The 15,149-nt window shown below is 34.6% G+C and overlaps 1 protein-coding gene across 3 annotated transcripts; it reads left to right on the forward strand.

Moving 5' to 3' along the window:
• Positions 1-3,847: 3,847 nt before the first annotated feature.
• On the forward strand, positions 3,848-10,606 carry LOC135158003 (galactosylceramide sulfotransferase-like). Of its 3 annotated transcripts, none has more exons than XR_010296846.1 (4): positions 3,848-4,667; positions 5,667-6,178; positions 8,373-9,801; positions 9,853-10,606. XR_010296846.1 is itself a non-coding variant. In XM_064115209.1 (3 exons), the coding sequence occupies exons 1-3, from the start codon at positions 4,519-4,521 to the stop codon at positions 9,107-9,109; spliced, it is 1,398 nt and encodes a 465-aa protein (XP_063971279.1). In that variant the 5' UTR covers positions 4,509-4,518; the 3' UTR covers positions 9,110-10,606. The 3 variants fall into 3 exon arrangements, 1 of the variants encoding a protein (XP_063971279.1); XR_010296847.1 differs by having other exon boundaries at positions 4,509-4,667; positions 8,373-9,647; positions 9,853-10,219; XM_064115209.1 differs by having other exon boundaries at positions 4,509-4,667; positions 8,373-10,606.
• Positions 10,607-15,149: the final 4,543 nt, after the last annotated feature.

The following is a 15,149-nucleotide window of genomic DNA, read 5'->3' on the forward strand; positions in this document are numbered from 1 at the left end:
TTATTATTTGAGAAAAAAAAATAGTTTTTACAAATATTCTAAAATGAATACCCAAAAATCTAATTACTGTGGAATAACATGAAGATCGATTGTAGACTTTCCTCCAGACACAGTTATTTCAAGAATAAAAAAACAATAAAACCCAACCCCAACACCGAATCTAAGAACCAACAATCCTCCAAATTAAGACCATGTAGAAAAGCACATGTTTAGAGCATTCTCTTTATTCCAGACCCAGTCATTTAAAAAATAATTCAAACAGTCTTAAAAACACAAGACTTTGTCATATTCTTATTCCTGTGGAATAACACGAGTATTATGCATAGTCTTTCGTCTAGACCCGGTTATTTAAAAAATAAAGAAATATTGAGAAAAAAAAACTAAGACCAAATTTCAAAATTAAGCCCAGTTAAAATGCTTGGGTTTAGAGTGTTGTCTGTACCCCACACCCAGTTTTCTGAAAAAATACAAATTAAGCGAAACTTTAATCTTAAGACTTAACCCCAGCATCTTCTTAACTATTAAAACCCTGTGATAAAGCATACCACAAAAACGACAAAGTAATCATAGGCGTAAATGTTTATATCTGAATGATACGCACCTTAAAACCCAAGATAACAATAACAACGTTATTCTACATCAATGATATTGTGGGGTCTTTGTTGATATAGTTTTTTTTTATTGTTTCTTATTATTTCCTATTTTGAAATAACTCAGTCTGGAGCAAAGACTTCACCATAGGTCTTTGTTTTGTTGTTTTAGTTTGGACTTATATTATAATTTTTAAAGCAACCGGATCTGGAAAAAAGACTTTGAAATTATATTATAATTTTTTAAACAACCGGGTCTGGAAAAAAGACTTTGAACTTACAGTATAATTTTTTAAACAACCGGGTCTGGAAAAAAGACATTGCACATTTGTGCTATACGAACATATTACTATAGGGTTTTAGTTTTAGTTACTGGGTCTGGAGAAAAGACTATGCTTGATTCTCAATTTACCCTTAGCGCATATATTCACAATATGCGCCGTATAAATGAAAACAACAACAAAGACACTAATTCCACCAGTTTTACTTAACTGGGTCTGGAAAAAGACTAAGCTCGATTCTCATTTTTATTCCACTGGAATATCTTATCATATCTTAGTTTGGACTTATATTATAATTTTTGAAATAACCGGGTCTGGAAAAAAGACTTTGGACTTATATTATATTACAATTTTTTTTTAACAACCAGGTCTGGAAAAAAGACTTTTAACTTATATTATAATTTTTGAAACAACCGGGTCTGGAAAAAAAGACTGAACTTATATTATAATTTTTTAAACAAACAGGTCTGGAAAAAAGACTTTGAACTTATATTATAATTTTTTTAACAACCGGGTCTGGAAAAAAAGACTTTGGACTTATATTATAATTTTTTAAACAACTTGGTCTGGAAAAAAGACTTTGAACTTATATTATAATTATTGAAACAACCGGGTCTGGAAGAAAAGACATTGGATTATATTATACTTTCTTTATTAACCGGGTCTGGAAATAAAGACTTTGCACTTTTGTGCTATATGAGCGTATTACTATAGGATTTCAGTTTAGAACGGATTCGCCAAAAATCCCTTCAAATTTATTACATTTGTGGGTAAAGTCATTATTACATTTGTGGGCGATCAAAATTATTTAAAAGGTGCACAATTAAGTAGTCATTCACTGCCAATGCATGAGTACTGTCTTAGCTGTATTGCCAACGGGACCTGTGTTGTTATATTCAGTGTACTATTAAGTGGTTAAGGAAAAAATACTTTAACTCGTATTTCCCCAGTATGTACGCCTGCATGCAACATTAAATTGGTCTCATCCACCAGCACTTATCCGCCTATACCTTGCAATAAAAAAATTACCTAGCAGAACTTAAACTTTTACCTTCCAACACCAAGTATTACTTGAGGAGAATGTAATAGGGTGTGGAAAATGCCCAGAAGGAAAGACAACAACGACAAATTGGTGAGTTTTTAAATTTTTTTTTTTTTTAGGATGTTTAGATATATATATACTTTTTTTTTAATTCGTCACGTTTGTCCAAAGCTTCTGCTATTTGATTTGTTTCCTATTGCAGGTCCTACATTGTATAAGATATACTCGATATTTAGCTTGAAAAAAAAGTACTTAAAGGACAAGTCCATCCCAGCAAAAAGTTGATTTGTATAAAATAAGAAGAATCCAAGAAGCATAACGCTGAAAATTTCATCGAAATCGGATGTAAAAAAAAAAAGTTATGACATTTTTAAGTTTCGCTTACTTTCATATAAAACACATGACATCACCCACTCATTATTTCTTTTGTATTTTATTATACGAAATATGAAGTATTATAATTGTCTCTTCATTGTCATGTGACACAAAATTTTATTCCCCCTGAACGTGTGGAATTACTATCATTTAACATTTCATGGTTAAGTCAAGTTTGTCCTTATTGTCAAATCTCTAAAAAAATTGAAATATTGTATAATTCAAACAATAAAAAACAAAAGAAATAGTGAGTGAGGGACCTCATCGATTGTCTCATTTGCATGTTACTGAGTTGTGCATATCACTGTTTTGTGAAAAATAAGCGAAACTTAAATGTCATAATAAAATTATTATCCTTTTTTTATTAAAAAAATCTGACACAAGTCCTTCTCAGATGTGCTCATTATTGTGTCTATCCTGTCCTCTATTTTCTCCTCTCCAGTCCGCTTATCCGCCTTCCTACCGGTTATTTGTTTAACGGCATCAATCACATTTTTCGTGCATTATATTCTTTCCAGGTTATTTTATATATTTTTTCTCCTCTTATACACATCATTGAATCCAGTTTGCTTGAGTCCACGACGGCATGTGTTCTATCTACGTACAGCAGCACCCATCCATCTTCTCAGGGCATTCTCCCCCTTTTTCCCTTTTTTTCTTCTCAAGTTTTTCTGGGGGGGGGGGTGGGAAGGGTAAATATTTTTAGGACGGGTTGTTTTGTCCTTCACCAAACTGTATATTTTTTATTACTTTGTATTTATTTTGTGAGTATTTCCCTCTCATTTATTCATTCTTTTCTCATTTGATTATCTGTATTTATACTTTGTTATTTTGTTATTTGTTGTGTTATCTATTTCTTGAGGGGCCCACATTGTACAAGCATTGCTTTTTAGTGGGTCCCTCCATTTCCATCTTAATTTAATTTCTATTGAAAAATAGTATATATATTTAAAACCTACAATGTGTTGCCCAAATCGTCTAAGTGTTTTTTTTTTCACTACATATGTATAATTAATTTTGTTTGCAACGGATACAAATATTTATGTTTTATATATGGTATACAATTTGTTTTTGTTTGATGGAAGTGAAATAAATGAATTTGAATTTGAATAACTCTCTCTATGCTAAATTGTTTTTTTCTCTTTTTATTCAAATCAAAAATTTTCTGGGGTGGACTTGACCTTTAAGAATTTTCAAAAATTTATTTTTTCATGGATTTAGCTCCTTTTGGAATAACAGCTTAGTAGAATGTCCATTCTTGCTAATTTAAACATGTTTAATATTGGAAATTAAATACGAATAAAAAAAATATTGCTAGCAGAGTTCATTTCACACCTTTTCTGATGTTTATCGAGTGAAAATTACGTATTGTATAGGGACGGTGACTTTTCCTTATTTAATTCCAAAAGGAGCTAAATCCAAAAATATTCATAACAAAGTAAAATTCTGTTATTTTCATAATTTGCACTGATGGTGTAAACTTGTATCTTCAACATGTACCTAAAACTTGAATGCATAACTTTATGCGAAGTAGCAAAATAAACAATTTTTAAATAACCATAAGTAGATTTAGCTTCTTTTGGAATAAAATTCAAGTTTGCAATCAATTTTTACAATCTTTCCATTTTTTCAACTGCGATTTGGTACATTTGATTCTTACGTGTAAGATGCATACATTTATAAAAAAATATATATTTTGGGTCAAATTAGATTTAGCCACCTTCTGGAATCAAGCTCAAATCTCTTCATTTTATTATCTTGCACGTCTCGTATCTCGTATCTTGCACATCCCCCTCTCTCTGACCACCCCCAAAGATTTATTGACTAACTTACCCTCATTCTTATTTTCATTAATTTTAATTAAGAGTACTTTGTATCTAATTAATTTCTTTACTTTTCATTTTTATTGTTTATTTCAATTCTGTTATTCATAGTTTTGCATTATTTCCATGTTTGGTTGTTTTATATATTTTCGGGGTTTTATTTTTGTACTTATGTTCATTTTAATTTTGCATTTTTCACGGTCTTTATGAAGAACAGCTTTTAGCTGAAAGCAGGGTTTTAAACTGTGTTTAAATAAGTACAATACAAATACAACTACCTTACGACATGTACGACGAGCCTGGTTATCATAATGCTAGTGCCATAATTATTGAAGAGAAATTAACTATTCGACTTCCTGTCTTTCATGTATTTAAATTTCTCGTCATACTTACCCAGGTCTTCTACGATGAAATCAGTCCGAAGGTTTACAGGCCTTGTCACATTGGGAGGAATAGCATCTGTGTTGTTACTTCTGGTCTTAAAAGGTCCGACAACATTCAAACCTATAACGGAGGATAATGGCGGGAAAATTAAAACACCTTCAGCACATCCATTGTAAGTAACTTGAGAAATCACCATCACAGTGGATATCATGAGGATGACATGCGTAAGAACCAGGGACTTACATTGTAAATAGCTGTTTAAAATTTAATACAACGCTGTTTACAATATGGACCATCAGTATTTGTTTAAATAGTTACGATAAGCATGATAAGTGTTTTAAATCTTAAACCGAATAAATTAAGCGTAGTTTAATTTGTGAAACAACTCTTGTTAGGTTTAATAGTGAACATCGTTTTAAAATTTTTTAAACAGCGTTTTTACTCTGATAATCGAGGCCGGTCTCAAGGCGACATTGTGCCGTCTTTCGTCTTGGTCTATATATGTGTAAAGTGTTCAAAGTCTATGGAATAATGCTTTCTCAAGCGACCTTGTGAGTCGGAAGTACCAGCCTTGACTTCCCTGGTCAAAACCCTCTATATAACTTGAGCTTTAGGCTGTCATTGCTATTCAAATAATATCACAGCCATTCCCCTTGTTTACGACAATTAAATGGGACATGCTTAAGGATGTGGTATCGGACTGTAACTACAGTATTACGTTACAATCTATCCAAAATTATCGATTGACTAATTATGTAAATTGGAATTCAACTCCTTATGAAATTTCAATATAAACTAATATAGTTGTAGCAAACGATGCTTTCATTTTAAAATTATCACCATGTCATGGTAAATACAGATGGGGTTCGTTTCTTTAAATCTTGCTCGGTGAGAAAATTGTTTTTTAAGAAATATAATTTGGAAAAAAAAACAGAGTGAAGATTACCAACTAAGAAAAGCACGCATGAGACAGTAAATTATCACTGCTTGAAACGAAGGTCCGATATCTAGCTGAAATGCCATGAATGTTTTGTACATTTCTGAGCAATTACAAAACTTCTACCATTCTTCGCCCCCCCCCCCCCCTATGGTGACAAATATCAAACATGAAATATCTTTAGATTTACCCAAAATATAATGGGGTTTGATTTTTTTTTCTCTCTCCCTACAGTCGGATCGCACCAGGCTCTCTTCAACACCTTGCCAACGCCACAGCGAGCCAGGCCCATTTGGGTAAAGATGAAACCGGAACCTCTACTGCAAAAATAACACATTCCTACTCTCCATCTAGTACGAACACGAGCAACCAACATGGGATCGTCGATAGATTTGGAAAAGACCAACAGATCATTGGAAAAGACCCACATGGTGGGATGACGATCTTAGACACCCAGAGCCCCTCTTTTGGTAAACATGGGGACAACTCAAGCGGACCGGAGAGGCGTGATGAAACTAGATGCATCCCTCGAAAGAACATGATGTACCTTAAAACTCACAAGACCGGGAGCTCTACATTACAGAATATCATTTATCGTTATGGTGATGCTCATGGGCTGACGTTTGCCCTTCCAAAAACAGGTGTATACCTTGGGACGCCCTCATTGTTCAAAAGGACATTTCCCATCCCGTCACCAACAGGAAAATACAACATGCTTGCTAATCATGCAAGATATAACCGTCACGGTGAGTATACCGTAAGGAGATATTGTAACCGCGACGCAGAACAAATTCAAGAACATAAAAAATACGTGATCAAATGCCCTTCGTGACAATGAACAACCAAGAAGTCTTTGTCGAGTACTGGGGAATCAAAATGGCAGTTTCGTTCTGAACTCTGGACAAATGACATAATTATTTTCGATTTTTCGTCAGATCCGAAACCTGGATTGAATTGATGTTTTGGTTCGTTCTGCGTGGCGGCGCAAACAAATCCGCTATTCCAGCAAACACAAAAAGTTATCAAAACGTTCTATTACTAAATAAACGTTCATCAAACGTTTAAACGACGGTTAAAAACGCTTTGTGATTAATTCATTTTGATATAAATTATTTCCGATTTCTTTAACGATGCCCATGCTAATTTTACCTTCTCTAGTGCTAAGTAGCTCCTATTTTAAGTATCTACATGTATATTTTCAGAACTGCTTCTACAACTCCTGCTGCTGCTGCTGAAGTTTCTGACGTCAATAATTAGATTAAAACTTCGACTCATAGCATTGAATAAAGCATCACGGAAATAATGATAATAATATCACTCTGCATTTGGCAGTGTATTTCAGGATAAGACAAAGTAGCCCTTTAAGGCCAAGTCCACCCCACAAAAATGCTGACTTGAATAAATAGAGAAAAATTAAACTAGCATAGTGCTGAAAATTTCATCAAAATCGGATGTAAATTAAGAAAGTTATGACATTTTAAACTTTCGCTAATTTTTCACAAAACAGTGATATGCACAACTGTGTGAGTCAGTTGATGATGTCCATCACTCACTATTTCTTTTGTTTTTTATTGTTTGAATTATACAATATTTCATTCTTTATAGATTTGACAATAATGACCAACTTGACTGAACCATATCGTATTAAACAATGCTAATTCCACATGTTCAGGGAGGAATTAATCGTTGTATCACTTGACAATGAGGAGAAAATGAGAATATTTGGTCAAAAGAAAAAGTTGAGGGGTGCTCATTTGTCAGTGAAATTCAGAAACATACAATTAGAAAATGTAAAAGAGATTAAATACTCAGGTGTCATGCTCGATCCGGGCTTGACTTGGTGCGAACATATTACTAATATCGTTTGTAAAATATCTCGGGCAATAGGTTGTGTAAGGCGGATTAAGCACTTACTGTCCTTTGATATTATGAAGAAGCTGTACTTTTCTATGATTTTACCTTACATTGATTACTGTATTACATCTTGGGGAAGCAGTGCAAAAATACATTTAGATAAGATACAAAAACTTCAAAATAAATATGCCAGAATGCTTTTGAAAAAATATTATAATACATCACAAATTTCTTTGTTGCAGTCACTGAAGTGGCAGTCAGTAGATCAGCGTATAAAATATCAGTATTGTGTTCTTGTATATAAAATAATGAATGATTTAGTTCCAAATTATTTAAAACCTTTAGTATGTAAACGGCCCGTGAAATACAGGACACGGTATTCTTTACGATGCCCCCTTCAGCTTCCCAAAGCTAGAATTGAACATAAAAGAAAAGCTTTCGCATATGTCGGACCCAAATTATTTAATGCACTTCCTTCAAATTTACAAGTTTGTACCTCCTTGTTAGTTTTAAAAAAAATTATGCAAAGCCTTTCATACGAATTGATGAAGAGAGAAATGATATTCCATTGATTTACATTGCTATGTATGTTTAAATTGTCACTTCCCACTCTATATTTTGGTGTTAATTGTTTCTGATGTTAGATATTTTGTATTTTGTATTTTTGATGTTGTTTGTTGTTGTTGTTGTTGTTCATAGTTATCTTGACATGTATTTTAAACTGCAGGGCGCCTTTGTAAAGCAGTTTTAAGAACTGAACAGGCCTACCCTGCAGTATTAAAAAAAAAAAAAAAAAAAAAAAAAAAAAATACAAAAGAAATAGTGAGTGGATGATGTCATAGTCTCCTCATTTGCATACCAGCCAGGATGTGCATATAACTGTTTTGTGAAATTAAGCGAAACTTTTAAATGTCATAACTTTCTTACTTTACATCCGATTTTGATGAAATTTTCAGTGTTATGCTTAATGGATTTTTCTCTTTTTATTCAAATAAACTTTTTTTTGGGGTGGACTTCTCCTTTAAATTCTTTTTCACAATTCTTGAACTATTATTCATATCTTATTATTCCCCTCTTTCACCATAGAAATGGCGGAAATCATGTACAAGAACGCAGTGTATGTGACCATCATCCGGCATCCCTCTACCCAGTTTGAAAGTATGTATGCCTACTATGGATTTAAAGGTACCTTCAAGGTGGACCTTGAAGGATTTGCGGACAAACCACAGAATTATTTTCGAAGACAGAGTACTACTCCTTCACATAGTGCCCTTAACCCAACGCTTTATGACCTAGGAATGTCCAAACTGCAGATGAACAATGATGGCGCTATTCGGAATAAAATCACTACTTTGGGGAATGATTTCGATTTAGTCCTAGTTGCAGAGCATCTTTTAGAATCGTTAGTTCTCTTAAAGGAGTTAATGTGCTGGGATTTGAGCGATGTGACATTTTTCTCAGCCAATGCAAGAACGAAATCGCAAGTGGATAAAATGTCCAAGAGAACGTTTGAACAACTTTACAAATGGAACCACGGTGATGCCCTTCTGTATGAGCATTTTAACCAAACGCTATGGACGAAGATAAAGGCGTACGGTCAGGAAAGAATGGATAGTGACGTCAGGACATTGGATAAAATGAACAAAGCGCTAAAAGAAAAATGTCTTGATGGGACCAAAGCTGTAATGAGTGTCTCTGCATTAGTTAGCCGTTATGTTTTGCGCCAAAGTATGAAGGACAATATTGAGTGCTTTAGAATGATCCGACCGGCCATTCAGTATCTAGAATCACTAAAAAGGAAACAAAAGATATCGGCTGGGTAAGACGTCTGAAATTGTATATGACCAGCTACCCCCAAACCATAAATGAGTCGACGTAAATGAATTTCAGATTCTTAATGAGCTTGAAGATGCATCCCACAAGCTTTAAACAGATATATAACTTGTCTCAATTGATCAGTAATATCCCTAAGATCTTTTTTTTATACAATGCGCAAGAAATCCAACATGGCCTTTAAAAAAGCGAGATTTTAATTTCTAGGTGACACGCATGAGTTTTGCACAAAGAGTAATTTGTACGAGAGTTCCAACCTGTCCTCAAATTTTTTTGTCAAAGCAATTCTTGATCTTGTCTTTTATTTACAATTTCAACTAAAGAAGAGGAATTTATCATGTTTTTGATCATGTTAATAATTGCTTCCTGAAGAGCGAACTAATTATTGTTTTGGCTATTGAGAGAAAACCTTCCTTGGCGACTGATTGTTGCTTTGTTGGGTGGCTGGTCAGATATTGCCTAAATATGCCGTTTTTATTATCCTTACACGAAAATGAATTATCTATTTTCAAATATAGAATTATTTGTGTTTGCTAACATTTTATTTGTGCCAATAGTTCATTCATTTTTTTTTTTGGGGGGGGGGAGGGGGGGGGGTAATTTACCTTTTAAGTATATTTGACAATGAGATAAAAGAGACAAAGAGGTAATGTATTGCAGTTCCAACAAACTTTATTTCCAGGTTTTCTCAAAATTTTCGACGCAAGCCTCACGTCTTCGTCAGGGACGTGAGGTTTGCGTCGAAACTTGGAGAACACTTGGAAATAAACTTTGTTGGAACGGCCATGCATTACTTCTTTGTATATTTATTGTATATACTTATAATTGATAATTATCTTCGTCCTGGGGGGGGGGAGCTGGGGGCTTCTCCCCGCTACGTTCCCCAGAAACAATATCCAGTCAGCTCCAACTGTTACGTGATTAAAATCGAGATTTTGGCAAATTGTTTAAATATACGCTCTAATATGATGACAGCAGGTGCTTAGAATAGTTCATGTTTAGGTAGATATCCATGGAATATCAAAACTTTTATGCAGCGGTTGTACTTCCCACAGACCGTGAATGAAACCGTGTAAAAGCAAATTATATAAGCGTAATAGAAAATAAAGAAAGGAATAAAAGAAAAGAATAAAGGAAGGAGAAAGAAGAAAAGTTAAAAAATATGAAAGCAACTATTAATTATTTTAATACATGTGGCAATACTGACTGGTAAACAATAGAAGAAGAGGCTGTTTTTTATATCAGGGTCCTCATTATACATAGCATTAAAGGTCGGATATTAAGAGACTAATGGACATGATTAATACATACTCCTAATCTTTATGAGTTTTATCATTCAAATCGAAACATGAAAATAAACAAATAGATTTTTCAAAATACAATTAAACAAATTGACCTATTATTGAACTTTTTTGTTTTGTAGAAGTCTTTATTATTCATTCAAATAGATTTTCCAAAATACAATTAAACAAATTGACCTATTATTGAACTTTTTTGTTTTGTAGAAGTCTTTATCATTCATTCAGTTAAAAATATATATTATCAAGCAAAATATTACAGAAAATATAATTAAATATTGATTGCATGTGAGCAGAATACTAACACACATTATATAATATGATATTTCAATGAGCTTGCAACTAAGCAACAGAATAAAAGAAAATAAACAGTCAAGACCTATCAATATTGATCGATGACAAATTAAGTAGGAAAAGGCCTCACCGCATCGGTCAAATCATGCAAAGCATGCAAAGAGGACGCGCTACTGCGGGTATATCAGCGAGAGGACGTACTCCTTCTAAATGCACTGATGACGATATGAAACGCGCAGCCTCCATCATCTTTAAAAGGGCAAATAAAACAAAATAAAAAGAGCGGATTTATAACACATGACCTTACGGGATAATATTATTATTATAATTTCTCACTGTTTTGCAAAAATATATTTTTTTCAATTCAGTGTTATATGCAGCGTGAAAATTACAAGGCCGAGTATTTCAAGGTATTTTAAACGATAACTATGCATACAGTTTCTTAAACGAGATGGACTGAACTTCCAAAATAAGGGGGGGGGGCGAGAAGTGTAGAATGGATCCAAAATGAGCATACTGTCTATACATGCTATAGGGGGAAAATCTTCGAAAAATTACTATAATAGAGAAAAGCATAATTGTGTGTAAAATACCTCTTTCTCTTTACCTTAAGGTTATGTTTACCACCCGAACAAATATATGGGTCACAGGCATGGACGTTAAATGCAAGCAAGATTTTTTTTTGAATTGCCATAAATTCGCATTACAATCGATTTTTGATGCTTTAAGACAACATAAGGCACAATATGAGAGGTGATTACATTTTGAGGGTCAATAGTGTCTATACAATGCATCTGTATGGTATATATCAATAGGTCCATGATATCAATAAGCTTGTGTGTTACATATTATGTGCGCGTCAGCACTGAACATGATTCTAACTCACACTAAGTTTTTTTTTATTCAGGCACGCGCACACCTCAGCATCCATTATGTACAATTGCGGATCCGTGGGGGTGGGGGGGGGGGAGGCACAACCAACCTGTGCCCCCTCTTAAGAACCATAATCAAAAATTATAATTTGAGAAATATCGATTTTACCCAAGTGTGTCCCACTTGAAAGTTATTTTTTTTTTGCTTGTCTAATTTTCCGCGAACGAAATGACCTTCGATTTTAGGTGAAATCTTTTTTTTGCACGTCACACTTTCAAGCGTAAAATGAGCCTCCCTCCCTTTTGGAAAATCCTCATAATGCATTTTTTATATATTATGATGCAAGATAAATGAGCAATGTATATAAGATACCCCTTTTTCAGTTTTTCAAAAATGCATAAAGCCTTTTTTTAATCAAGAATGCACGTAGGACTTTAAAAAAGCCAATAATGTTTACAGCATTTTAATTCATTTGAATATAAGATAAAAGAACACAATCGATTAAACGCGTTGGTTTCCGGTGGGGTGCCCCTGATGCAGGGACCTGGGAACGATTTTTTCAGTGGGGGTGCTGAAATCTCTCCTCAAAGGTGGGGGGGAGGGGACACAATTGAGTTTTCCATAATTACACACACACATACACCTCTAAGGGCACCACATACACACCCACCAACCCACGCACACACACACACACCCTCTCACACACACACACACACATATATATATATATATATATAATACATACATATATGACAGTTACTTCTTAGCTTTCTTCTTATAAAAGAACAAAGATATACTGTATAATTAGATAACTCGATAACTGAAGCGCGAGCTATTTTTTGGGGGGAAATTTTATGTATTTTGTCCTGAAAATGAACATTTTGAGCAATGTTTGTGGTCCTGAACAAGATAAGTATGTAACAAATAATAACTGCGAACGAGATCAGATATTTTTTTTAGATACGCTCTGGTCTGATCGAAAGTGAACTGTTATAAGGACTGTTTGCAGTAACCCATTAAGACGATACACATATCAACAATCAAATAATGGGAGTGCGAAGCGCGAGCGGAAATAAAAATGAGATTCAGACCTAAAAACGGGACATCTTAAGCACTTTTCTAATCATGAACAGGATAGGTTTATATTACTATACAATTGATGCGAGCGGGAAGCGCGAGCGGAAATAAAAATGAGATTTCAGACCTAAAAACAGGACATCTTAAGCACTTTTCTAATCATGAACAGGTTAGGTATATAACTATTCAATTGATGCGAGCGCTAAGCGCGACCGGAAACAAAATTGAGATTTCATACCAAAAAACGAGACATTCTAAGCACTTTTCTAATCATGAACAGGATAGGTATAATTGTAACTATACAATTGATGCGAGCGCCAAGCGCGAGCGGAAACAAAATTAATATTTCAGACCTATAATCGGGACATTCTATTCATGTTTTGTAAATCAAGAAAATGATGGGTAATTGGATATATTCGTACATTAATAATGTGAGCGCGAAGCGCGAGCAGAAAATTTTTGATATTCTGATCTGAAACTCCACACTGAATTTAATAAGGTTTGAACAGATAAAGAAAAAATCCGACAAGGAATATCAAAGTTATTGCATTTTAAAGATTAGTATTATTCCGGTGAAACAATTTTAAGCATGTCTTCATTAATATTCAATGAGCAAACTGATGATGTCATATCCCCACTTTTTCTTTTGTATTTTATTATATAAAATTAGATTTATTCAATATTTTCCCTTCAAGAACCAAAAACAGTTGAATTGACAACTGATTTAGTCTATGAGATATTCTTTGCTGCAACTTATTTCATTATAAGGGAGACATATCTTTCACACTGGTATGAAAAAATGAAAAAATTTGATTCCATGTAATAACACAAGAAACAGGATAGTGAGGATGTGACATCTTCAACCCACATGGGCGGAAATCCGAGAGGGGACAGGGGGACGTGTCCTCCCTACCAAAATAGTAGGGGGACACAATATCAAATGTCCCCCTTACTTATAGTTTTGGTCCTTCATGGAGAAAAATACATCACTTCACAATCGAAATAATACCTTTTGGACTAAATGACCTTACATTTTGGGTGAAAACCTTTTTTTTTTGGGGGGGGGGAGGGGGGGCTTGTCAAATTTTGTTAGGGTTAAAATGACCTTACATTTAGGGTGATCCCTTTTTTTTTGCTCGTCAAATTTTCCAGTCCCTGGTCCCCCTACCTTTGGGGACAGATTTCCGCCCATGTCAACCCACTTATTAAATATTCATGACGACATGCATATCACCATTTTCATTAAATATTGCTAAACTTTAGAATTAAATAACTTAACTATTTGTTATCAGATTTTCATAAAATTGAATTTGATATAAATATTTTCAGCCCGGAGTAGCCCCAAAACAAGCTGCGTATCTGAATAAACATGCGTGCGCGTGTTTATAGTAAGACCTAGTATCTGGGCATTCACATTTTTTATTATAAAAATCAATAATGCGAGCGCGAAGCGCGAGCAGAAAATATTTGATATTCCGATCTGAAAAAGGGTGAATTTAAACACTATTTTAAGTACTGTGTCGGAAAATTCTGAAGTGGGGGGGGGGGGTTACAAAACGTCGTTCATTTTCATTACATTTCTGTCATTTATCAACTTATACCACTAAATTTCCAGGAGGTGCTGTCTATGGAAAATAACACATGCAGCACCCCCAGCACCCGCGCTTCCCAGGGCCATGGGGCAGGGCGAAAAAGACTGAAATTTTATTTCTGTTGTCTGACTTGTAATCGTTTATACAAAACACGGCGCGCGCACACTTGATTCGACATAAAACATGGAAGTTCCAAGTCCAACCACACCCTTATCCCATATGTCCCTCCCTGCTATGCTATCAAGTAGTGTGTAAACTATGATTATCACGTATCGCGCGCGACCACGTATGTATCGGAGTGCCGGAGCTTGATTGAGTCGCGTTATATGAGGGATGTTATTGGATATGTGAAAGACTACTGTATGTAAATGATTTGCGATTGTCGGATGTGATAATAATGTACATTATAACATATATACAAAATACAAACTGAAAGGGAACCTGATTTCGTGGGGGTGCTGCCTATGGAAAATAATACACGCAGCACCCCCAGGAAAATTTCTGGGGGTGCTTCAGCACCCCCAGCACCCCCGCTTCCCAGGTCCCTGCCCTGATGCCACTTTCAGGGGGTGCAATAAGTGAGAAATGAAGGGGATAAAGACCCCCCCCCCAAAAAAAAAAAAAAAAAAATAAGACTGGGCCTAAGTTTAGGGCTGGCCCCTGGCACAAATTTTCCTGTCATAGAATATGAATGAGTGAGTAATATCCTTTCAACCAATTCAAACGACAGTACAGCAGATCTATCAATTCGGTAGATTATCGATTCCAACATGTCTAAAGTGTTCCAAAACATCTCTCTTGAGGAGTGACAATTTTCAATCTCCCTCTCAAATTTTTTTTTTTTTTTTTTTTTGGGGGGGGGGGGGAATCAGCACTAACATACATGTCAAGAAGAA

This window comes from Lytechinus pictus, unplaced genomic scaffold (assembly GCF_037042905.1).
Source record: "Lytechinus pictus isolate F3 Inbred unplaced genomic scaffold, Lp3.0 scaffold_24, whole genome shotgun sequence".
Classification (NCBI taxonomy): domain Eukaryota; kingdom Metazoa; phylum Echinodermata; class Echinoidea; order Temnopleuroida; family Toxopneustidae; genus Lytechinus; species Lytechinus pictus.

What these genes read in the sequence shown, in the direction of transcription:
- LOC135158003 (XM_064115209.1), top strand. Translation starts at nt 4,519, where the DNA reads ATGAAATCAGTCCGAAGGTTTACAGGCCTTGTCACATTGGGAGGAATA. An exon ending in ACACCTTCAGCACATCCATT is followed by an intron (nt 4,668 to 5,666) that starts GTAAGTAACTTG and finishes CTCTCCCTACAG; the next exon opens with TCGGATCGCACCAGGCTCTC. An exon ending in TGCAAGATATAACCGTCACG is followed by an intron (nt 6,179 to 8,372) that starts GTGAGTATACCG and finishes CTTTCACCATAG; the next exon opens with AAATGGCGGAAATCATGTAC.